Source organism: Oncorhynchus tshawytscha, linkage group LG12, assembly GCF_018296145.1.
Source record: "Oncorhynchus tshawytscha isolate Ot180627B linkage group LG12, Otsh_v2.0, whole genome shotgun sequence".
NCBI classification, from domain to species: Eukaryota; Metazoa; Chordata; class Actinopteri; order Salmoniformes; family Salmonidae; genus Oncorhynchus; species Oncorhynchus tshawytscha.
In genome coordinates, this window is record NC_056440.1 from 8,632,519 (window position 1) to 8,658,783 (window position 26,265).

General features: G+C 43.9%; 1 protein-coding gene across 1 annotated transcript; it reads right to left on the minus strand.

The window, feature by feature from the left end:
• Window positions 1-8,474: 8,474 nt before the first annotated feature.
• ankrd34bb (ankyrin repeat domain 34Bb) lies at window positions 8,475-25,530 on the minus strand. Its single transcript, XM_042331285.1, has 6 exons — window positions 25,158-25,530; window positions 11,714-12,016; window positions 11,179-11,416; window positions 10,528-10,928; window positions 9,352-9,514; window positions 8,475-9,275 (listed from the first exon to the last, which is right to left on the minus strand). Exons 2-6 carry the CDS (start codon window positions 11,914-11,916, stop codon window positions 8,502-8,504), a joined length of 1,779 nt encoding a protein of 592 aa, XP_042187219.1. The 5' UTR covers window positions 11,917-12,016; window positions 25,158-25,530; the 3' UTR covers window positions 8,475-8,501.
• Between the last annotated feature and the right edge of the window lie 735 nt (window positions 25,531-26,265).

A 26,265-nucleotide genomic window follows, 5' to 3' on the forward strand; every position in this document is an offset into this window, starting at 1 on the left:
CAAAAAATCTCTATTTGTGTCTCTGCATTGTTGGGGAAGGGCACGTAAAGTAAGCATTTCACTGTTAGTCTACACCTGTTGTTTTAATGAAGCACGTGAGGAATATTTCATTTGATTCGAAAGCCCCGGGCCTTATGATCTCAAAGGTGAAAACTGATCCTAGATCAGCACTTCTGAATATGGGCCCAGAGCTCAGAAGACTTCTAGTCGTGAAAGGACAACAGTTGTACACCCTATTCCCTTATGTGATGCACTACTTTTGACCAGAGACATAGAGACCAGTGCTTTTCAATCAGATGTCAGGAATGGGGGTGCCAGGCCTGTGAAAGGAGTCAGATGAAACCGATTCTCTAGCAGACTGTATTTTACTGGAGTTACACAAGACCAATTAACAATAACCATTCAGAAGTCAAAGGCAATAGTTCCCATTTCTGAAGTGAAATCAGGGCCACAGTTCAGGATCACAATGTAGCAGAATGTTTTCCTGTTTGAACAAAACATTTAACTTTAACATTTGTCCAAAAACTATTTTTTGATATCAAATGTGTTTTTCAAATAATAGATTGTATTAATACATTATATGTGAATTCATTATATTAATAGATTATATCAGTGTTTCTTAAAGTATGGGTCACTGACCAGATAATGGTGGGTTGTGACGTAAATGTAAATTCGTTCATGAATTACTGGAATTGATTTGGCCAAGTGCAACTGTTCTGTTCAGTGCTCTCTCTGTTCAGTGCTCTCTCTCTCTGTTCAGTGCTCTCTCTCTGTTCAGTGGTCTCTCTTTTCAGTGCTCTCTCTGTTCAGTGCTCTCTCTGTTCAGTGCTCTCTCTGTTCAGTGCTCTCTCTGTTCAGTGCTCTCTCTGTTCAGTGCTCTCTCTGTTCAGTCTGTTCAGTGCTCTCTCTCTGTTCAGTGTTCAGTGCTCTCTCTCAGTGTTCAGTGCTCTCTCTCTGTTCAGTGCTCTCTCTCTGTTCAGTGCTCTCTCTGTTCAGTGCTCTGTTCAGTGCTCTCTCTGTTCAGTGCTCTGTTCAGTGCTCTCTCTCTGTTCAGTGCTCTCTCTCTGTTCAGTGCTCTCTCTCTCTGTTCAGTGTTCAGTGCTCTCTCTCTGTTCAGTGCTCTCTCTCTGTTCAGTGCTCTCTCTGTCTCTCTGTTCAGTGGTCTCTCTGTTCAGTGCTCTCTGTTCTGTTCAGTGCTCTCTCTCTGTTCAGTGCTCTCTCTCTGTTCAGTGCTCTCTCTCTGTTCAGTGGTCTCTCTGTTCAGTGGTCTCTCTGTTCAGTGCTCTCTCTGTTCAGTGCTCTCTCTCTGTTCAGTGCTCTCTCTCTGTTCTGTTCAGTGCTCTCTCTCTGGTGTTCAGTGGTCTCTCTGTTCAGTGCTCTCTCTCTGTTCAGTGCTCTCTCTCTGTTCAGTGCTCTCTCTCTGTTCAGTGCTCTCTCTCTGTTCAGTGCTCTCTCTCTGTTCAGTGCTCTCTCTCTGTTCAGTGCTCTCTCTCTGTTCAGTGCTCTCTCTGTTCAGTGGTCTCTCAGTGCTCTCTCTCTGTTCAGTGGTCTCTCTCTGTTCAGTGGTCTCTCTGTTCAGTGCTCTCTCTCTGTTCAGTGCTCTCTCTCTGTTCAGTGTTCAGTGCTCTCTCTCTGTTCAGTGCTCTCTCTCTGTTCAGTGCTCTCTCTCTCTGTTCAGTGCTCTCTCTCTGTTCAGTGCTCTCTCTCTGTTCAGTGCTCTCTCTCTGTTCAGTGCTCTCTCTCTGTTCAGTGCTCTCTCTCTGTTCAGTGCTCTCTCTGTTCAGTGGTCTCTCTGTTCAGTGGTCTCTCTGTTCAGTGGTTCAGTGCTCTCTCTCTGTTCAGTGGTCTCTGTTCAGTGGTCTCTCTGTTCAGTGCTCTCTCTCTGTTCAGTGGTCTCTCTGTTCAGTGCTCTCTCTCTGTTCAGTGCCCTCTCTTCAGTGCTCTCTCTCTGTTCAGTGCTCTCTCTCTGTTCAGTGCTCTCTCTCTGTTCAGTGCTCTCTCTCTGTTCAGTGCTCTCTCTCTGTTCAGTGCCCTCTCTTCAGTGCTCGCCCTCTCTTCAGTGCTCGCCCTCTCTTCAGTGCTCGCCCTCTCTTCAGTGCTCAGTGCTTCAGTGCTCGCCCTCTCTTCAGTGCTCGCCCTCTCTTCAGTGCTCGCCCTCTCTTCAGTGCTCGCCCTCTCTTCAGTGCCCTCTCTTCAGTGCCCTCTCTTCAGTGCTCTCTCTGTTCAGTGCTCTCTCTGCTTAGCAGCACTCTCTGTTCAGTGCTCACTCTGTTCAGTGCTCTCTCTTCAGTGCTCTCTGTTCAGTGCTCACTCTGTTCAGTGCTCTCTCTGCTTAGCAGTGCTCTCTCTGTTCAGTACTCTCTCTTCAGTGCTCTCTGTTCAGTGCTCACTCTGTTCAGTGCTCTCTCTGCTTAGCAGTGCTCTCTGTTCAGTGCTCACTCTGTTCAGTGCTCTCTCTTCAGTGCTCTCTGTTCAGTGCTCACTCTGTTCAGTGCTCTCTCTGCTTAGCAGCACTCTCTGTTCAGTGCTCACTCTGCTTAGCAGCACTCTCTGTTCAGTGCTCACTCTGTTCAGTGCCCTCTCTTCAGTGCCCTCTCTTCAGTGCTCTCTCTGTTCAGTGCTCTCTCTGCTTAGCAGCACTCTCTGTTCAGTGCTCACTCTGTTCAGTGCTCTCTCTTCAGTGCTCTCTGTTCAGTGCTCACTCTGTTCAGTGCTCTCTCTGCTTAGCAGTGCTCTCTCTGTTCAGTACTCTCTCTTCAGTGCTCTCTGTTCAGTGCTCACTCTGTTCAGTGCTCTCTCTGCTTAGCAGTGCTCTCTGTTCAGTGCTCTCTCTCTGTTCAGTGCCCTCTCTTCAGTACTCTCTGTTCAGTACTCTCTCTTCAGTGCTCTCTGTTCAGTACTCTCTCTTCAGTGCTCTCTGTTCAGTACTCTCTCTTCAGTGCTCTCTGTTCAGTACTCTCTCTTCAGTGCTCTCTCTGTTCAGTGCTCTCTCTGCTTAGCAGTGCTCTCTGTTCAGTGATGACTTTCTGTCTCTTTCATACAAACTTTGAGAAGTAACGAGGAGCTCCCACAATGTGTTTTGTGTGTGGAAATGCTTAGTAATGAGTCTCGCAAAACGAACCAATTAATAAAATGACACGTCCTGATCAAACATCCACAGCATGGTGGTAAACCCAGGGAGGTCTTTCAGAACAGGGCAGAATGCTTCAGGAAACGATGCTTAGAAAGTGGAAAAGTAAGTTAACAAGCAAGGCATTGTTGTCATTTTATAACAGGTGATGGATGATAAGCACAAATAAGGGAGTAATATCTCTCATAGTAGTTGATGTGAGTTTCTCTTTCAAACAATCCCCTGGCCTTGTTACGTTAATTACAATGTTAGCCAAAGCAAGCTAGCTAGCTACTGATAGTGCAACTCTAGTAACAGTACAGATGACAAATTCAGGCCTACTGTACATTTTACTGTAGAAATTATTGTTGAAAACAAGACTAGGTTGGAACTGTTGCTGTTAAAATACAAGTAATTTTAATTCTGAACTGCAATCAACTGAAGCCAGATACTTTTTGAGGAAAACACTCACACAGTTCTGGGTTGTTCATCTACAGCAGGAAGCGGCCTCCTGCATGACTGAGAACCCACTCACACAGTTCTGGGTTGTTCATCTACAGCAGGAAGCGGCCTCCTGCATGACTGAGAACCCACTCACAGTTCTGGGTTGTTCATCTACAGCAGGAAGCGGCCTCCTGCCTGACAGAACCCACTCACACAGTTCTGGGTTGTTCATCTACAGCAGGAAGCGGCCTCCTGCATGACTGAGAACCCACTCACAGTTCTGGGTTGTTCATCTACAGCAGGAAGCGGCCTCCTGCCTCACTGAGAAAGCAGATGTTCTGATCCAGTTTGGCACCACATACTTATGTGAGTCAGGGTTCTCTAGTACAGAAACTGACTCAATGCTGAGCATGACCTCAGTGTTGCACTAAAGCAGAGCCCAGAATAGACATGCTTGTTGAAAACTTCAACCAGCCACACACCTCTCATTAGGACAGGGCAGCAGCGTAGCCTAGTGGTTAGAGCATTGGACTGGTAACCGGAAGGTTGCGAGTTCAAACCCCCGAGCTGACAAGGTACGAATCTGTCGTTCTGCCCCTGAAAAGGCAGTTAACCCACTGTTCCTAGGCTGTCATTGAAAATAAGAATGTGTGACCTCAGCATGACCTCAGGCAAGTAAAGGTAAAATACATTTTATGTATGTATAAAAAGGACTGTGTTTTTTCTGATCTGTGTGACGTGATCAAATCAGTTTATTCCAATTCAGAATAAAAAATGTATTGTATTTTAACAGCAAGAGTTCCAACCTAGACAGATATGTAAGAGTGTTTTTAATGGGGAAAAATAAACAGGAAAATATATTTATGGGTATTTCATTGTGATTTGTTTTTGTCTATATTGCATTTTTTTTAGGCATAAGGGCAATGAAATGTACCAATATTTACGTAGAGTTGCATATTTTCCTAAGCTTGGGTCCCAGGAAAACAGAATGTGTCATTTTTGTCCCAGATTGAAAAAGTTTTTTTAAAAACCTGCATTATAATATACATTATATATTAATGTATTATATTAATACACTATATATGAAGATATTGTATGAATATATTATATTAATGCATTATATGTGAATATATTATGACTACATTATGTATATTAATACATTCTATGAATACATATTATATTAATACATGTGCATACATGATATTATATATGAATATATTATATTAATACAATATATATTAATACATTATGTTATATTAACACATATTATATATTACTGCTATATATTACTACTGTATTATGTATTATAATACATTGTATTATATTAATACATATATATTAATACATTATAAATTACTATCATGTTAATACATATGCATACATTACATTATATTAATACATTATATATTAATACATTATATTAAGATGTATATGAATACATATGATATAAATATATTATATTAATACATTATATATCAATACATTACATATTAATACATTATATTAATATATTATATTAATACATTATATATTAATACATTATATTAATATAGTATATTAATACATTATATTATATTAATACAGTATATATGAATACATTACATATTAATACATTACATATTATGATATTATATTAAGACATATTAAAACATTATATATTAATATATTATATTATTATAGTATATGAATACATTATATTATATTAATACATTAGATATGAATACATATTATATTACTACATTAGATATGAATACATATTATATTAATACATTATCTATGAATACATATTGTATTATTACATTATATATAAGATGACACCCTTGAAACTTCCTGTTCAGCTTAAAATACGTATTTAATTAGCAGTGACGGAGCACAACAGAAGACGTGAAAGGTACCACAACTACCTCGTCAAATGGTGTACAAAACAACCCTGTTGAATAAAATGTAAAGACAATAATTGGATGTTCTGAAATTCTTACTAATCACTTTAAAGCAGAACATTGCTCCTTATAATCAAGAAGCTTGATCTTCTTGTTTTCATTTTTTGTTTTTTGTTCTTCCCTTTTGACTCGTACATTTTCCTTAATGAGTTTGATCTTCGACAGTCAGAGGAGTTCGCTTGAGTCCCAGATGTGTTTATGCTGTCTTGCCAACTCCGTTCAGTCTGTCATTGATTTAGTCAGAGAATGATTTAGTCAGAGAATGATTTAGTCAGAGAATGATTTAGTCAGAGAATGATTTAGTTAGAGAATGATTTAGTCAGAGAATGATTTAGTCAGAGAATGATTTAGTTAGAGAATGATTTAGTCAGAGAATGATTTAGTCAGAGAATGATTTAGTCAGAGAAAGATTTAGTTAGAGAATTATTTAGTCAGAGAAAGATTTAGTCAGAGAATTATTTAGTCAGAGAATGATTTAGTTAGAGAATGATTTAGTCAGAGAATGATTTAGTCAGAGAATGATTTAGTCAGAGAATGATTTAGTCAGAGAAAGATTTAGTCAGAGAATTATTTAGTCAGAGAATGATTTAGTCAGAGAATGATTTAGTCAGAAAGATTTAGTTAGAGAATTATTTAGTCAGAGAATGATTTAGTCAGAGAATGATTTAGTTAGAGAATGATTTAGTCAGAGAATGATTTAGTCAGAGAATGATTTAGTCAGAGAATGATTTAGTTAGATAATGATTTAGTCAGATAATGATTTAGTTAGAGAATGATTTAGTTAGATATTGATTTAGTCAGAGAATGATTTAGTTAGAGAATGATTTAGTCAGAGAATGATTTAGTTAGAGAATGATTTAGTTAGAGAATGATTTAGTTAGAGAATGATTTAGTTAGAGAATGATTTAGTTAGAGAATGATTTAGTTAGAGAATGATTTAGTTAGAGAATGATTTAGTTAGAGAATGCCCCTCTTCCCTTTGAAGATCCTGTATTCTGTTCTTGTCAGAGAGTTTATAGAATTCAAGGCTTCCAACAAAGTTCATTCCAATTCATTCCATGTGTTAAAAGTAGGGCTGGGATGTGGCAGGGACCTCACTATACGATATTATCATGACACTTAGGTGCCGATACGATATGCATTGTGATTCTCATGATTCTATATGTATTATGATTCGATACTAGGATGTTATTGCGATTTGTATGTCCCAAACATTGCTCACTATGCTCGGAGTATACCAAACATAAAGAACACCTTCCTAATATTGAGTTGCACCCCCCTTTGCCCTCAGAACATCCTCAATTCATCAGGTCATGGACTCTACAAGGTGTCTTTCCACAGGGATACTGGCCCATGTTGACTCCATTGCTTCCCACAGTTGTGTCAAGATGGCTGGATGTCCTTCGTGTACTGGACCATTCTTCACACGGGAAACTGTTGAGCATGAAAACCCCAGCAGCGTTGCAGTTCTTAACACACTCAAACCGGTGCCCATGGCACCTACTACCATACCCCGTTCAAATACACTTCAATCTTTTGTCTTGCCCATTCACCCTCTGAATGGCACACGTATACAATCCATGTCTCAGTTGCCTCGAGGCTTAAAAATCCTTCTTTAACCTGTCTCCTCCCCTTCATCTACACTGATTGAAGTGGATTTAACTAGTGACATCAATAAGGGATCATAGCTTTCATCCCGGTACGTCTGTCATGGACAGAGCCGTTCTTAATGTTTTGTATACTCAGTATATGTCTGCTGCAGAGGAAGCTGGTGGGAGGAGCTATAGACGAACGGGCTCATTGTTATGACTAGAATGGAATTAAAGGAACGGTATCAACCACAAACATATGTAAACCATTTATTTAATTCCAGCCATTACAATGAGCCTGTGCACCTTTTAGCTCCTCCCACCATCCTCCACGACTCTGCTACAGAGAGACCAGAGAGCCATGGGGAAATTCTTTATGAGACGTCATGGAAATAAAAGTGATGACAACATGTTGTTTTAAACACTATTTAATAAGACGATGGAGAACAAAGCTACGGGATGAAAAATGGAGTTTTGGCATTGGCACAGCCGACTGGCGCAAGCTAACACTACCAGGCAAAGAGAATTGATGTAATATCGTCCCAAAATAATATTGCGATTGTAACTATAGATTTTTTTTTTTTAAAGCATTTCTGTCTGTTGTGCCATGCAGTTTCTGCATCTCAGGCTTCAAACGGAGAGCGATCGATTAATTAATCAAAGAAAAGTTCAGCCCTGTTTCCTGGCGTGTTCTCAATGGTTCTGATGCGCCAATCGTTATTCCCTCATGAGCTTGATGGAATGACAGGTCTGGTTGACAAAATAAGTGTAATTAAGCACATTGAAAAAGCTGGGATGAGCAATAAGTCTTCTGGTAGTTATTTGTTAACGACGTCATGGTCACACAGCAGCACAATGTCATCGTCACACAGCAGCACGACATCATGGTCACACAGCAGCATGACATCATGTTCACCCAGCAGCACGACATCATGGTCACACAGCAGCACGACGTCATGGTCACACAGCAGCACGACGTCATGGTCACACAGCAGCACAATGTCATCGTCACACAGCAGCACGACATCATGGTCACACAGCAGCATGACATCATGTTCACCCAGCAGCACAACATCATGGTCCAACAGCAGCACGACATCATGGTCACACAGCAGCACGATGTCATGGTCACACAGCAGCACGACGTCATGGTCACACAGCAGCAACAATGCCATGGTCACACAGCAGCCCGACGTCATGGTCACACAGCAGCAACAATGCTTGACATAGGAAGCGATCACAGTCAGCCAAGCACACAGTAGCCAGACACAAAGAAAATGCAACCTTTTTTTGGTCCCAGAACTGTTTGTGCTGTTTTGCCAAGGAGTAACAGGGACAAGACGGCACAAACAGATCTGGGATCAGTCTAGCATCGTTCGTCTTATTGGCCGAAAGAGCTCCTGGAGGTTGAACAGCTGTTTAATCTGCTCTGTCTGCATGGATTATCTCCTGGAGGTTGAACAGCTGTTTAATCTGCTCTGTCTGCATGGAGTGTCTCCTCAGCAGTGTCTGCTTTGACTTCAGATCTCTGGGGGTGGCAGGAGCACAGGGGACAAGAGGCTTTGATCCCAGCCCTGCAATACCCCCGTTCAGATTCAGTGCCTTGGTGCTTCCACTCAGGCTGGGGCAGGTTGAGGTGGGGCTGACCCCGATGTCGGGTATGGGTGCGTGGGGGTTGAGAGGGGGCAGGTACCCCGGACGGGTGTGGGAGATGTGATCCAGGAGCAGGGCCCCCGAGCCTCTCCTCTCCAGGTTTGCAGGACCTCTTCTCTGGGCAGCACTCTCCAGGGACTCCCGGGAGCCCGACAGTGTGGAGGATCTACTACTGACCAGTTTACGCTTCTCAGTTCCCCCTACAACACCCCTGGAGGAGTCTCCATTCTCTGGGTGGCTGCTGTGGCTGCCAAACTGGGGAAGCTGGGAGTCAGAGCTGTAATGGTCTATGCCAATGTTGCGGCGGCGAACCACATTCCTCAGGCTGGACACAGCCAGGTTGGGAAGGCAACAGTCTGGAGAGGTTTTGTTTACGGGGAGGACAGGCTCATGGGTGCCACAGGGGTAGCCTCCATAGCTTCCTCCGTCCCCCCGGTGCAGGAGGTTTGGGTGGGAATAAGCTGCAGCACTGTCGTAAGACATCTTCCTACTAAGGCCTCCTCTTCCTCCTACCCCGCCACCTCCGTCACTCTCAACCACCTGAAAGAGAAAAAAATATACAAATTAATTATTATACAGGCACATGAGAAGTTATTAATTTGATTATTATCATGACCTGCTCCAGCAGCCCCGTGGCATCCTTGGGGTCGATACTTTGGTGGCGGGCGACGATCGGATGTGCCCCGGACCCCACCCTTCCGGACCCAGAGAGGACCAGGCTGTTGACTCTGAAGGAGAGCTCTTCCTCTGGGGTGATGTCCAGCAGCTCCTCGGTCAGGCTGGAGGAAGAAGAAGAAAACACACGGACATATTTGTTTGGAGAGGCTGGACCAATGGGAAGCTACTCGTGTAGTTCCCTGTGAGCAGTTTAGGGGCTAAAGCGCCTTGCTCAAGGGCAGGAGATAGTATCTAGGACACTGATGCCACCAACCCTCCAGTTGCCGATCTACTCCTGACCAGATTTTCTTCCCTGACAGACATAGGATTTATGCTGCAGTAGTTTATGTGTCGGGGGGCTGGGGTCAGTTTGTTATATCTGGAGTACTTCTCCTGTCCTATTCGGTGTCCTGTGTGAATCTAAGTGTGCGTTCTCTAATTCTCTCCTTCTCTCTTTCTTTCTCTCTCTCGGAGGACCTGAGCCCTAGGACCATGCCCCAGGACTACCTGACATGATGACTCCTTGCTGTCCCCAGTCCACCTGGCCATGCTGCTGTTCCAGTTTCAACTGACCTGAGCCCTAGGACCATGCCCCAGGACTACCTGACATGATGACTCCTTGCTGTCCCCAGTCCACCTGGCCATGCTGCTGCTCCAGTTTCAACTTCCACCTGACTGTGCTGCTGCTCCAGTTTCAACTGTTCTGCATTATTATTATTCGACCATGCTGGTCATTTATGAACATTTGAACATCTTGGCCATGTTCTGTTATAATCTCCACCCGGCACAGCCAGAAGAGGACTGGCCACCCCACATAGCCTGGTTCCTCTCTAGGTTTCTTCCTAGGTTTTGGCCTTTCTAGGGAGTTTTTCCTAGCCACCGTGCTTCTACACCTGCATTGCTTGCTGTTTGGGGTTTTAGGCTGGGTTTCTGTACAGCACTTTGAGATATCAGCTGATGTACGAAGGGCTATATAAATACATTTGATTTGATTTGATTTGATAGGATTCAAACCGGTAACCCTCCAGTTGCCGACCCACTCTGGACCAGATTTTCTTTCCTGACAGATATAGGATTCAAACCGGTAACCCTCCAGGTGCTGGCGCACTTCTCTAACCTAGTCTAGGCTACCTACCTGGAGGCCTTGTTCTGCTGTAGCCAGGGCTCAGAGTGGAGCCGCTGGGGTTGGAACAGCTTCACCACCCCAGGACCGGGGCCTCGAAACAGGTTAGGGTCCCTGGTCGGGGAGCCCGGCTGAGAAGAACCAGAACCAGCAGAACCAGAGATGTTTGTTCCACCACCCTGGTGGTGGTGCTCCCTGAGGCCCAGGAGGGGGCTCCCTGGCTGGGGTGAGGCAGTGACTGAGGTGCCCTGTGGAGGGGTGCGGAGCTGGATCTCTGAGGGGGACATGAGGCAGGCAGCGGAGCCAGGGGTGAAATGCAGGCGCTCCTCCAGGTCGGGAGGTGGGGGTACGTTCAGGTACTGCTTGGTCATCTGACGTCCTGACGGCAGCTTGTCCGTGGTGATGATGATGACCTGTAATAAAGGCCATCAGATGTTTTTTTTAAATCCAAAGCCACTTCTAGTAGAGGGTGCAAATGGGTGGCCCCAGCAAAGGGTTGCAAAACTCTGGTTACTTTCCCAAAATTCCCAGGTTTTCCAGAAGTCCTGGTTGGAGGATTGCAGGAATCAGAAGGAGATCAGCAGGAAACCTCAAACCAGGATTTCTGGGGAAGTTACCAGAATTTTGCAACCCTTCCAAGCGGAATCAAACCCAAATCCTTACCTCCTTGCCCTTGGCCTTGCAGGCATCCAGTAGGACTCTCAGGGCCTCGTTGTCCCCTGCGTTGACGGCATAGACCAGTGCTGAGAAGCCAGAGTGGTCGTCCAGGCTGGGGTCAGCTCCACTCCCCAGCAGTAGAGAGAGGACCTCTGCCCCCGCCTGTTCCAAACAGGCATGCATCAGGGCCGTCTTACCGGTCTTGTCCTGGATATTTGGGTCAGCTCCGCTCTCCAGCAGGTACCTGTTGATGTAATGTTGATCAATACCTTGCAGAAACACTTGAAGATGTTTGTCTTATGGACACTATGGCAGGTCATTGGTGGCCAAGATTATTCATTAAGGGACGTTTTTGGTGCAGGATTTTGCTCCAGCCATAGCACCTGGTTTAACTAATTATCCAATCATAGTCTTCAATACAAACTGTGTTAAGTCAGGTGTGTAACTATTTTGGCTGTTTAACTGTACGTAGTAAAAGCCTGCACTGGCCCATTTGGACACTCCTGCTCTGCTGAGCGGTGTTCCTACTTCGTTAACGTACCGAACCATCTTGTGTTTGGGCACGCTTTGTGCGTCCGTGTGGCGCGTCCTGCACGCCACCATCAGGGGCGTCTCGCCGCGCTCGTTGCTCTCGTTGATGTAAGCACCTCCCTCCAGCAGCAGGCGTGTCAGACGCAGTCGGCTCAGGAACACAGCCTTGAGCAGAGAATTCCCGTCCGTACGCACCAACATCGTGTCTTCCATGACAGCAGGGTTAAAGGTGAAAGGTCACGCTAATGCAGGTACCTGTACTGTTTCTTATAGGGTCATCTGTAATTTATGTATATGCAATTTGTTCAAGGCCCTGTGGGAATACAAATGGACAGGTCACTAAATAATCCAGACAACAGTATTTGAGCACAAGATAACCCAGGTCTAAACCTGACACTGATTTGAAAGAAAGACAGAAGGCCCCAGAGGAGCAGAGTTGCTCAACCTTCGTGCACTTTGATGTATTGAGACTGCCTTGGACCACTCACGATGTATTGACACTGCCTTGGACAACACAGCATGTATTGACACTGCCTTGGACCACACAGCATGTATTGACACTGCCTTGGACAACACAGGATGTATTGATACTGCCTTGGACAACACAGCATGTATTGATACTGCCTTGGACAACACAGGATGTATTGATACTGCCTTGGACAACCTAGGATGTATTGATACTGCCTTGGACAACACAGGATGTATTGATACTGCCTTGGACAACACAGCATGTATTGACACTGCCTTGGACAACACAGGATGTATTGATACTGCCTTGGACCACTCACGATGTATTGATACTGCCTTGGACCACACAGCATGTATTGACACTGCCTTGGACAACACAGCATGTATTGACACTGCCTTGGACAACACAGGATGTATTGATACTGCCTTGGACCACTCACGATGTATTGATACTGCCTTGGACCACACAGCATGTATTGACACTGCCTTGGACAACACAGCATGTATTGACACTGCCTTGGACAACACAGGATGTATTGATACTGCCTTGGACCACTCACGATGTATTGATACTGCCTTGGACCACTCACGATGTATTGATACTGCCTTGGACCACTCACGATGTATTGACACTGCCTTGGACAACACAGGATGCATTGATACTGCCTTGGACCACTCACGATGTATTGATACTGCCTTGGACCACTCACGATGTATTGATACTGCCTTGGACCACTCACGATGTATTGATACTGCCTTGGACCACTCACGATGTATTGATACTGCCTTGGACCACTCACGATGTATTGATACTGCCTTGGACCACTCACGATGTATTGATACTGCCTTGGACCACTCACGATGTCCTGCTCACCTACAGTCTCTCCTCTTTATTGTCAAAACCTCTGACTATATTAATGGCTGTGTTTCTAGACACTATTAACCATGAGGTTCTCATCACAAAACTGTTCAAGTTCAATGTTTCCCCCTAAGCCATCAGATGGATGAAGTCATTCCTTGAAGGAAAAACCCAGTGTGTCAGAGTGATCAATGAGCCGTCTCCTACTCTCAGCTATGATGTGGGCATGCCTCAAGGGTCAGTACTGGGGCCCCTCCTGTTCAGCCTGTACATTAATGATCTGCCTTCTGTCTGTACTGGGTCTGAAGTTCAAATGTATGCAGATGATACAGTGATATATGTGCATGCAAAGAGCAAACAACAAGCTGCACAAGAACTCACTACTGTAATGGTCCAGGTTACAAAGTGGCTCAGTGACTCGTGTTTGCATCTCAATGTGAAGAAAAAAACTGTCTGCATGTTCTTCACAAAGAGGGCAACTGATGCTACTGACTGAGACAGATGTCTGTGTGTCCGGGGAGAAGCTCCAGGTGGTATTTGATTTCAAGTACCACGGCATTATACTTGATTCCAACAATTTTTTAAAAAGTAGGTGATAAAGGTAACTCAAATAACCAAATTCAACCTAGCTAATTTCCGATTCATACAGAATTGTTTGACTACAGGGGCAGTGAAACAGTACTTCAATGCTATGAAACTCCCCCACCTAACATACTGCTTGACTAGTTGGGCCCAAGCTTGCTGTACAACATTAAAACCCATTCAGTCTGTCTCCAAACAGGCTCAGAAGGCATGAGTTCCTCCGGAGTTGGGAAAATCTTGTGCAATACACTGACGCATGTCTCATATTCAAGAGCCTATTGGAAATGGCCTGTTTTTTTGTCCTTGGTACCTGGACATGAGGAAGACACTTAACAGACAGACGCAACATGTTATACAACACTGACGACCTCCGCTCGGTTTGAGGGACCGGTGTTTGTGCGTGTGTTTGTGTGTGTGCGTGTGTTTGTGTGTGTGTGTTTGTGCGTGTGTGTATTTGTGCGTGTTTGTGTGTCTTTGTATTTGTGCGTGTGTTTGTGCATGTGTGTGTGTGCGTGTGTGTTTGTGCGAGTGTGTGTGTGTTTGTGCGTTTGTGTTTGTGCGTGTGTGTGTGTGTTTGTGCGTGTGTGTGTGTGTGTGTTTGTGCGTGTGTGTGTGTGTTTGTGCGTGTGTGTGTGTGTTTGTGCGTGTGTGTGTGTGTTTGTGCGAGTGGAGAAGGACAGGGAGGGTATGGAAAGAGACGTGTGTAAATGAAGTCTCTTCACCTTCACCCCGTCTTCCCCACTCCTCCTACACACACACACACACACACACACACACACACACACACACACACACACACACACACACACACACACACACACACACACACACACACACACACACACACACACACACCTCTCCCCCTAGACAGTTTCAGTAATACAAAGGGTCTCTCCATGATGTGTTCTGTGAAGAAAAAATACTTTGTCCGCTGTCACTCTGTTGCTAGGGTGACTATATGTTGCTAGGGTGACTATATGTTGCTAGGGTGACTATATGCTCCTAGAGTGACTATATGTTGCTAGGATGACTATATGCTCCTAGAGTGACTATATGTTGCTAGGGTGACTATATGTTGCTAGGATGACTATATGCTCCTAGAGTGACTCTATGTTGCTAGGATGACTATATGCTCCTAGAGTGACTATATGTTGCTAGGATGACTATATGTTGCTAGGATGACTATATGTTGCTAGGATGACTATATGCTCCTAGAGTGACTATATGTTGCTAGGATGACTATATGTTGCTAGGATGACTATATGTTGCTAGGATGACTATATGTTGCTAGGATGACTATATGACGTTATGCCACACTGAAGCTCCTAGAGTGACGATATGTTGCTAGGATGACTATATGACGTTATGCAACACTGAAGCTCCTAGAGTGACTATATGTTGCTAGGATGACTATATGCTCCTAGAGTGACTATATGTTGCTAGGATGACTATATGACGTTATGCCACACTGAAGCTCCTAGAGTGACGATATGTTGCTAGGATGACTATATGACGTTATGCCACACTGAAGCTCCTAGAGTGACGATATGTTGCTAGGATGACTATATGACGTTATGCCACACTGAAGTGTTAGAGTGACGATATGTTGCTAGGATGACTATATGACGTTATGCCACACTGAAGCTCCTAGAGTGACGATATGTTGCTAGGATGACTATATGACGTTATGCCACACTGAAGCTCCTAGAGTGACTATATGTTGCTAGGATGACTATATGACGTTATGCCACACTGAAGCTCCTAGAGTGACGATATGTTGCTAGGATGACTATATGACGTTATGCCACACTGAAGCTCCTAGAGTGACGATATGTTGCTAGGATGACTATATGACGTTATGCCACACTGAAGCTCCTAGAGTGACTATATGCTCCTAGAGTGACTATATGACGTTATGCCACACTGAAGCTCCTAGAGTGACTATATGCTCCTAGAGTGACTATATGACGTTATGCCACACTGAAGCTCCTAGAGTGACGATATGTTGCTAGGGTGACCATATGCTCCTAGAGTGACTATATGTTGCTAGAGTGACTATATGACGTTATGCCACACTGAAGCTCCTAGAGTGACGATATGTTGCTAGGATGACTATATGACGTTATGCCACACTGAAGCTCCTAGAGTGACGATATGTTGCTAGGGTGACTATATGACGTTATGCCACACTGAAGCTCCTAGAGTGACGATATGTTGCTAGGATGACTATATGACGTTATGCCACACTGAAGCTCCTAGAGTGACTATATGCTCCTAGAGTGACTATATGACGTTATGCCACACTGAAGCTCCTAGAGTGACTATATGCTCCTAGAGTGACTATATGACGTTATGCCACACTGAAGCTCCTAGAGTGACGATATGTTGCTAGGGTGACCATATGCTCCTAGAGTGACTATATGTTGCTAGAGTGACTATATGACGTTATGCAACACTGAAGCTCCTAGAGTGACTATATGCTCCTAGAGTGACTATATGTTGCTAGAGTGACTATATGACGTTATGCAACACTGAAGCTCCTAGAGTGACTATATGTTCCTAGAGTGACTATATGTTGCTTGAGTGACTATATTCTCCTAGAGTGACTATATGCTCCTAGAGTGACTATATGACGGTATGCAACACTAATGTTACTAGAGTGACTATATGTTCCTAGAGTGACTATATGCTCCTAGAGTGACTATATGCTCCCAGAGTGACTATATGCTCCTAGAGTGACTATATGCTCCCAGAGTGACTATATGACATCATGCAACACTGAAACTCCTAGAGTAACTACAGTTGAAGTCGGAAGTTTACTTACACTTAGGTTGGAGTCATTATAACTCATTTTTCAGCCACTCCACACATTTCTTGTTAATTAACAAACTATAGTTTTGGCAAGTCGGTTAGGACATCTACTTTGTGCATGACACAAGTAATTTTCCAACAATTGTTTACAGACAGATTATTTCACTGTATCACAATTCCAGTGGGTCAGAAGTTTACATACACTACGTTGACTGTGCCTTTAAACAGCTTGGAAAATTCCAGACAATTATGTCATGGCTTTGGAAGCTTCTGATAGGCTAATTGACATCATTTGAGTCAATTGGAGTTGTACCTGTGGATGTATTTCAAGGCCTACCTTCAAACCCAGTGCCTCTTTGCTTGACATCATGGGAAAAGACCTCAGAAAAAAAACTGTAGACCTCCACAAGTCTGGTTCATCCTTGGGAGCAATTTCCAAATGCCTGAAGGTACCACGCTCATCTGTGCCACCAATAGTATGCAAGTATAAACACCGTGGGAGCACGCAGCCGTCATACTGCTCAGGAAGGAGACGCATTCTGTCTCCTAAAGATGAACGTACTTTGGTGCAAAAAGTGCAAATCAATCCCAGAACAACAGCAAAGGACCTTGAGAAGATGCTGGAGGAAACGGTTACAAAAGTATCTATATCCACAGTAAAACGAGTCCTATATTGACATAACCTGGAAGGCCACTCAGCAAGCAAGAAGCCACTGCTCCAAAACCGCCATAAAAAAGCCAGACTACGGTTTGCAACTGCACATGGGGACAAAGATCATACTTTTTGGAGAAATGTCCTCTGGTCTGATGAAACAAAAATAGAACTGTTTGGCCATAATGACCATTGTTATGTTTGGAAGAAAAAGGGGGAGGCTTGCAAGCCGAAGAACACCATCCCAACCGTGAAGCACGGGGGTGGCAGCATCATGTTGTGGGGGTGCTTTGCTGCAGGAGGGACTGGTGTACTTCACAAAATAGATGGCATCATGAGGAAGGAAAATTATGTGGATATATTGAAGGAACATCTCAAGACATCAGTCAGGAAGTTAAAGTTCCAAATGGACAATGATCCCAAGCATACTTCCAGAGTTGTGGCAAAATGGCTTAAGGACAACAAAGTCAAGGCATTGGAGTGGCCATCACAAAGCCCTGACCTCAATCCTATAGAACATTTGTGGACAGAACTGAAAAAGCATGTGTGAGCAAGGAGGCCTACAACCCTGACTCAGTTACACCAGCTCTGTCAGGAGAAATGGGCCATAATTCACCCAACTTATTGTGGGAAGCCTGTGGAAGTCTACCCGAAACATTTGACCCAAGTTAAACAAGTTAAAGGCAATGCTACCAAATACTAATTGAGTGTATGTAAACTTCTGACCCACAAAAAAAGCTGAGTTTAAATGTATTTGTCTTCTTAAAATGTATGTAAACCTTACGACAAACAACTGAAAATGATTTGTCTAAGGTGTATGCAAACACAAACTCATTGTCTGCTTGGCCTTGTGTTTCTGTTGCTACCATAGCAACTGACTTTTAGAGCGCGAGAGAGAGAATACGTGTGTGTTTGTGTGTGTATTCATCATCGCAGTGTGTGTGTTTGTGTGTGTATTCATCATCGCAGTGTGTGTGTTTGTGTGTGTATTCATCATCGCAGTGTGTGTGTTTGTGTGTGTATTCATCATCGCAGTGTGTGTGTTTGTGTGTGTATTCATCATCGCAGTGTGTGTGTTTGTGTGTGTATTCATCATCGCAGTGTGTGTGTTTGTTAGTGTATTCATCATCGCAGTGTGTGTGTTTGTGTGTGTATTCATCATCGCAGTGTGTGTGTGTGTTTGTGTGTGTATTCATCATCGCAGTGTGTGTGTGTTTGTGTGTGTATTCATCATCTCAGTGTGTGTGTGTTTGTGTGTGTATTCATCATCGCAGTGTGTGTGTTTGTGTGTGTATTCATCATCGCAGTGTGTGTTTGTGTGTGTATTCATCATCGCAGTGTGTGTGTTTGTGTGTGTATTCATCATCGCAGTGTGTGTGTTTGTGTGTGTATTCATCATCGCAGTGTGTGTTTGTGTGTGTATTCATCATCGCAGTGTGTGTGTTTGTGTGTGTATTCATCATCGCAGTGTGTGCGTTTGTGTGTGTATTCATCATCACAGTGTGTGTGTTTGTGTGTGTATTCATCATCGCAGTGTGTGTGTTTGTGTGTGTATTCATCATCGCAGTGTGTGTGTTTGTGTGTGTATTCATCATCGCAGTGTGTGTGTTTGTGTGTGTATTCATCATCGCAGTGTGTGTTTTTGTGTGTGTATTCATCATCGCAGTGTGTGTGTTTGTGTGTGTATTCATCATCGCAGTGTGTGTGTTTGTGTGTGTATTCATCATCGCAGTGTGTGTGTTTGTGTGTGTATTCATCATCGCAGTGTGTGTGTGTGTGTTTGTGTGTGTATTCATCATCGCAGTGTGTGTGTTTGTGTGTGTATTCATCATCGCAGTGTGTGTGTTTGTGTGTGTATTCATCATCGCAGTGTGTGTGTTTGTGTGTGTATTCATCATCGCAGTGTGTGTGTTTTGTGTGTGTATTCATCATCGCAGTGTGTGTGTTTGTGTGTGTATTCATCATCGCAGTGTGTGTGTTTGTGTGTGTATTCATCATCGCAGTGTGTGTGTTTGTGTGTGTATTCATCATCGCAGTGTGTGTGTTTGTGTGTGTATTCATCATCGCAGTGTGTGTGTTTGTGTGTGTATTCATCATCGCAGTGTGTGTGTTTTGTGTGTGTATTCATCATCGCAGTGTGTGTGTTTGTGTGTGTATTCATCATCGCAGTGTGTGTGTTTGTGTGTGTATTCATCATCGCAGTGTGTGTGTTTGTGTGTGTATTCATCATCGCAGTGTGTGTGTTTGTGTGTGTGTTTTGTGTGTGTATTCATCATCGCAGTGTGTGTTTGTGTGTGTATTCATCATCACAGTGTGTGTGTTTGTTAGTGTATTCATCATCGCAGTGTGTGTGTTTGTGTGTGTATTCATCATCGCAGTGTGTGTGTTTGTGTGTGTATTCATCATCGCAGTGTGTGTGTTTGTGTGTGTATTCATCATCACAGTGTGTGTGTTTGTGTGTGTATTCATCATCGCAGTGTGTGTGTTTGTGTGTGTATTCATCATCGCAGTGTGTGTGTGTTTGTGTGTTTGTATTCATCATCGCAGTGTGTGTGTTTGTGTGTGTATTCATCATCACAGTGTGTGTGTTTGTGTGTGTATTCATCATCGCAGTGTGTGTGTTTGTGTGTGTATTCATCATCGCAGTGTGTGTGTGTTTGTGTGTGTATTCATCATCGCAGTGTGTGTGTTTGTGTGTGTATTCATCATCGCAGTGTGTGTGTTTGTGTGTGTATTCATCATCGCAGTGTGTGTGTTTGTGTGTGTATTCATCATCGCAGTGTGTGTGTTTGTGTGTGTATTCATCATCGCAGTGTGTGTGTTTGTGTGTGTATTCATCATCGCAGTGTGTGTGTTTGTTAGTGTATTCATCATCGCAGTGTGTGTGTTTGTGTGTGTATTCATCATCGCAGTGTGTGTGTTTGTTAGTGTATTCATCATCGCAGTGTGTGTGTTTGTGTGTGTATTCATCATCGCAGTGTGTGTGTTTGTGTGTGTATTCATCATCGCAGTGTGTGTGTTTGTGCGTGTATTCATCATCGCAGTGTGTGTGTTTGATCATTTCAACAGGTAAGATGTACGTGGATGGATGGATAAAAAAATATGCTCCATTCAGCTGCTTTTTGTATTGAAGTAGAGGGGTTAGTGTCTGCCAACTACCGTAACCGAGTGACTGAGGAAACATGGGAACCAACAGGTAACGAAGTCTGTGACACGAAGCCAACATGTCAGCTCTGAGGACCAAGGATACTATTGTTGTAAGACTTAAAGGGCCATCAAATCAAATCAAATTATATCTGTCACATGCGCCGAATACAACAGGTGTAGACCTAACAGTAAAATGCTTATTTACAAGCCCTTAAACCAACAATGCTCTCTATGGTGAAGCTGTAGAACCTTTTGAGGATCTGAGGCCCCATGACAAATCTTTTCAGTCTCCTGAGGGGGTATAGATTGATTTGGACACCAAGGAACTTGAAGCTCTCAACCTGCTCCACTACAGCCCTGTCCATGAGAACGGGGGCGTGCTCGGTCCTCCTTTTCCTGTAGTCTATAATCACCTCCTTTGTCTTGATCACATTGAGGGAGAGGTTGCTGTCCTGGCACCACACGGCCAGATCTTTGACCTCCTCCCTCCTTCCTTCCTTTCATTTCATGCAATGTCAGGTGATTTGAGAAACCGATTTAGGCCAATAATTATTCTGTATCATAAACTGGGTAGTTTGGGTCCTAGATGCTGGCTGATTGGCTGAAACAGCATTCCAGCCGTCAGTACAGTATATCTGACAATATACCCCAGGTATGACACAATGCAATGTGTAAATATTATTGTGCTGAAAAACTCTCCGTTGTATCACAACTGTTTTGCCAAATGCGTTCTACATCTGTTGTACAACTTGAGTGTGTGTATTTGGCCAGAGTGTGTTGCTGCATATGTTTGCAGACAGCAGGAAGTGTGAGCTCTACAGTCAGGATCCATACCAAATGGCACCCTATTCTCATAGTGCACTACTTTAGACCAGAGCCCTATCTAGGGAATATGGTGCCATAGGCCTCTGGTCTAAAGTAGTGCACTTATGTAGGTAATATGGTGCCATAGGCCTCTGGTCTAAAGTAGTGCACTATGTAGGGAATATGGTGCCATAGGCCTCTGGTCTAAAGTAGTGCACTATATAGGTAATATGGTGCCATAGGCCTCTGGTCTAAAGTAGTGCACTATGTAGGGAATATGGTGCCATAGGCCTCTGGTCTAAAGTAGTGCACTATAGGGAATATGGTGCCATAGGCCTGGTCTAAAGTAGTGCCATAGGCCTCTGGTCTAAAGTAGTGCACTATGTAGGTAATATGGTGCCATAGGCCTCTGGTCTAAAGTAGTGCACTATGTAGGTAATATGGTGCCATAGGCCTCTGGTCTAAAGTAGTGCACTATGTAGGGAATATGGTGCCATAGGCCTCTGGTCTAAAGTAGTGCACTATATAGGGAATATGGTGCCATAGGCCTCTGGTCTAAAGTAGGGGAATATGGTGCCATAGGCCTCTGGTCTAAAGTAGTGCACTATGTAGGGAATATGGTGCCATAGGCCTCTGGTCTAAAGTAGTGCACTATATAGGGAATATGGTGCCATAGGCCTCTGGTCTAAAGTAGTGCACTATGTAGGGAATATGGTGCCATAGGCCTCTGGTCTAAAGTAGTGCACTATGTAGGTAATATGGTGCCATAGGCCTCTGGTCTAAAGTAGTGCACTATGTAGGGAATATGGTGCCATAGGCCTCTGGTCTAAAGTAGTGCACTATGTAGGGAATATGGTGCCATGCCATAGGCCTCTGGTCTAAAGTAGTGCACTATATAATATGGTGCCAATAAAGTGGTGGTGCCATAGGCCTCTGGTCTAAAGTAGTGCACTATGTAGGTAATATGGTGCCATAGGCCTCTGGTCTAAAGTAGTGCACTATGTAGGGAATGTAGGGAATATGGTGCCATAGGCCTCTGGTCTAAAGTAGTGCACTATGTAGGGAATATGGTGGCCATGGTCTAGGCCTATGTAGGGAATATGGTGCTGGTCTAAAGTAGTGCACTATATAGGGAATATGGTGCCATAGGCCTCTGGTCTAAAGTAGTGCACTATGTAGGGAATATGGTGCCATAGGCCAAAGTAGTGCACTAGGCCATAGGCCTCTGGTCTAAAGTAGTGCACTATGTAGGGAATATGGTGCCATAGGCCTCTGGTCTAAAGTAGTGCACTATGTAGGGAATATGGTGCCAAAGGCCTCTGGTCTAAAGTAGTGCACTATATAGGAAATATGGTGCCATAGGCCTCTGGTCTAAAGTAGTGCACTATGTAGGTAATATGGTGCCATAGGCCTCTGGTCTAAAGTAGTGCACTACACTGAGCGTACAAAACATTAGGAACATCTGCTCTTTGCATCACATAGGCTGACCAGGTGAATCCAGCTGAAAGCTACGATCCCTTATGGGTGAATGAGGGTGGATGAGGGTGAATGAGCAAAACAAAATATTTAAGTGCCTTTGAACAGGGTATGGTAGTAGGTGGCAGGCGCACTGTTTTCAGTGTGTCAAGAACTACAACGCTGCTGGGTTTTTCATGCGCAACAGTTTCCTGTGTGTATCAAGAACGGTCCACCACACGAAGGACATCCAGACAACTTGACCACAACTGTGGGAAGCATTGAGTCAACATGGACCAGCATCCCTAGGGAACGCTTTCAACACCTTGTAGAGTCCATGCCCTGACGAATTGAGGCTGTTCTGAGGGCAAAAGGGGGTTGCAAGTCAATGGTAGGAAGGTGTTCCTAATGTTTTGTACACTCAGTCTATATAGGGAATAGGGTGCGGACGCACTCTGAGAGGCAGCAGGGCTGGTGACGAGGGCTCTCTCTTGTAGGGTGGCATTTAAACCTCTTTAAGCGCTTTGCTTTGAGAGCCGGTCCTGGCCTTCAAACTGCCTGAGTACAGAGAGAATGCATGATGACAGCCAACTCAGTGGCAGCCAGGAGAATACAGGAACCATTTCAAACCGTTTGGGTTGGAGAGTGAGTGGGGAACACATCTCGCCGGCAACAAAAGAAAAGAGAAGAAGAATAGTTATTCTGTCATTGATGTCAGAAAGACTGTGACGAGCCTGTGAGGTTTTGTTGTTCCGTTTGACAGAGAAACATAACCTTCGACGACATGGTGCTGAATACATTTTCATTTTGGAAATTGATTCGAATGATCTGACCTAAATCATCCATTAGGGATTAGAATTTATAAGAAAAGTTAACAAATCTTGTAGAGAAAATGTTATAAAATCAGATGTGTCATGTTATATTTTGAACAATATTTTCTATCAAAATGACATCAAGTTTCTTAGCAATGCAATGTCCTTTAAAGTACATTATAATTAATTTCCTTAAATGTAGATAAGCTTTTTTCCCCAATGTTTGCTGTTGATATCAGGATATATTATATATATATTTAGAATCAGTAAAGGAGATGGAAGGTCTGAGCATGTCTGTGCTGTGTGAGTCTGAGTATATCTATGTTGTGTGTCTGAGCATGTCTGTGTGGTGTGTGTCTATGTTGTGTGTGTGTGTCTGTGCTGTGTGTGTCTGAGTATATCTATGTTTTGTGTGTCTGAACATGTCTGTGTGGTGTGTGTCTATGTTGTGTGTGTGTGTCTGAGCTGTGTGTGTCTGAGTATATCTATGTTTTGTGTGTGTGTGTGTCTGAGTATATCTATGTATTGTGTGTGTTGTGTGTCTGAGCATGTCTGTGCTGTGTGTGTCTGAGTATATCTATGTTGTGTGTGTGCGTGTGTGTCTGAGCATGTCTGTGCTGTGTGTTATGTGTATCTGAGATGTGAGGTCAAATCCACCACTTATCATACCCGGCTGGATGTGATATTTCAACGTGCAGTTTTCAGAGTGTAAGGCAGGCTGACCTCATTCTACTCAGCCCCCCCCCACAGACACACGCGTTTCTGCATCATTACAGCAGGGCAACGGTGTCACAGTCAGACAAATGTGTCTGGTTCTTACTGTATGTATAGACAATACAAATATTACATTTTTTAAAGAGCACTCTGCATGAGTCAACTGAACCCTGGGAGGGGGGGGGGGTCTCCTTTCTAGATGGAGCAGGGTTGAGATGATGTTGTAGGTTACTATACTCTGAGTAAGATTACTTTTGTAAAGGCTTTTTAATTAGGTGATTAACCATCAATTGAACATTTAGAGATACGTTATACATCATTGAAATATTTGAATTAACTGTCATAGTTTGTTGGTTAAAGTTACTGTGCTGCTGTGTGTTACTGTGTTAATGTGTGTTACTGTGTGTTACTGTGTTAATGTGTGTTACTGTGTTACTGTGTTAATGTGTGTTACTGTGTTACTGTGTTAATGTGTGTTACTGTGTTACTGTGTTAATGTGTGTTACTGTGTTACTGTGTTAATGTGTGTTACTGTGTTACTGTGTTAATGTGTGTTACTGTGTTACTGTGTTAATGTGTGTTACTGTGTTAATGTGTGTTACTGTGTTAATGTGTGTTACTGTGTTACTGTGTTAATGTGTGTTACTGTGTGTGTGTCTCAGATTAACAAATAGGCAACATTGGTTCTTTAATATGCCTCAATACTTCTACTATTAAATCATTTGAATGTTTTTTCTACCCCACAATTCAATTCCCCCTCCTTCAAAAGACTGATAGCAAGTGGGGATGTGTGTGTGTTTGCTTACCTGTGTGTGTGTGTGTGTGTGTGTGTGTGTGTGTGTGTTTTTGCAGGGTATTTTTTCTTTTTGCACATAGGAACGTGGTTATTGTAAACAATATTTTCCATAACAACCAGGGACTCGAGTAGAAGGCAAACTGACCGTGGTTAGGAGATGAAGTCCCATGTCTACAATTGACTTACTGTATATATCAGTAATGGTGACTACAGTAATAGTTAGAGAAGTCTCATCACAGCCTCATCACATGTATTCACACAGCATCACATGTATTCACACAGCATCACATGTATTCACACAGCATCACATGTATTCATAGCATATACATAAGTTGTTTCAATGAAGGGACTCACCATTAGTTGTATGGCCCTGTATCCATAAAATTACATTTGATTCTCTTGCTATACCCCTCAAATCACCTGGGATTCTCTTCGCTGTTGTTATACATCCTGCTTGAACAGTTGACAATGCACCAAAAGATGCCCACCGAGGAACAAAACTACCGAGGAACAAAGAGACAAGGAGAGTGATAGATAGAAGTGTGATCTATGAGTGAGAGATCCTTTGAGTGAGAGAAAGGAGGAGGAATAGAGTGAAGAGGGAGAGGCGGAGAGCAGGTGTGACCATTCTGATGGCTAGCTGGGGAAGAGAAAGATAACCCTGCCACTTTAAAGAGAGACGGAGAGAGAGGGAGGGAGGGAGGGAGGGAGGGAGGGAGGGAGGGAGGGAGGGAGGGAGGGAGGGAGGGAGGGAGGGAGGGAGGGAGGGAGGGAGGGAGGGAGGGAGGGAGGAGAGAGAGACAGAGAGGAGAGAGACAGAGAGAGGGAGGAGAGCGACAGAGAGAGCGAGAGGAGAGAGAGACAGAGGGAGGAGAGAGACAGAGAGAGGAAGGGAGGAGAGAGACACAGAGGGAGGAAGGAGAGAGAGACACAGAGAGACAGAGGGAAGAGAGAGAGCAACAGAGGGAGGAGAGAGAGCAACAGAGGGAGGAGAGAGCGAGAGACAGACACAGAGAGAGAGAGAGAGGGAGGGAGGAGAAAAAGAGATAGAGGGAGAGAGAGAGAGAGAGGGTGGAGAGACAGAAAGAGCAACAGAGGGAGGAGACAGAGCAACAGAGAGGGAGGAGAGAATGAGTGTGACAGGGATGGAGAATACAGCGAGGAGATTGGAGAGGAGAATGTTGACAGTAGGAGGAGCATTAATAGTGAGGAGACTGGAGAGGAGGAGCAGGAGTGTTAATAGTGAGGACTGCTGGTCTCTCAGTGAAGAACACAGGACAGCCAATGAGGACCTCTCTGATGGTAAAAAACATGGGTCTGAGGTTTAGGTTGTGCACAGGTCAACACTCCCCTTGTCTCTTTGTTGTATTGAAAACTCACACTCTGTATGTGTGTGTATTAGAGAGACAGAGTGTGTATGTGTGTATTAGAGAGACAGAGTGTGTATGTGTGTATTAGAGAG

Excerpts from the sequence above, each read along its gene's own strand:
- ankrd34bb (XM_042331285.1), bottom strand. The coding sequence starts at position 11,916 with ATGGAAGACACGATGTTGGTGCGTACGGACGGGAATTCTCTGCTCAAG. Across the intron at positions 10,929-11,178 it reads GCAAGGCCAAGGGCAAGGAG|GTCATCATCATCACCACGGA; the intron begins GTAAGGATTTGG and ends CCTTTATTACAG. Across the intron at positions 9,515-10,527 it reads CAGCAGAACAAGGCCTCCAG|CCTGACCGAGGAGCTGCTGG; the intron begins GTAGGTAGCCTA and ends TTCTTCCTCCAG.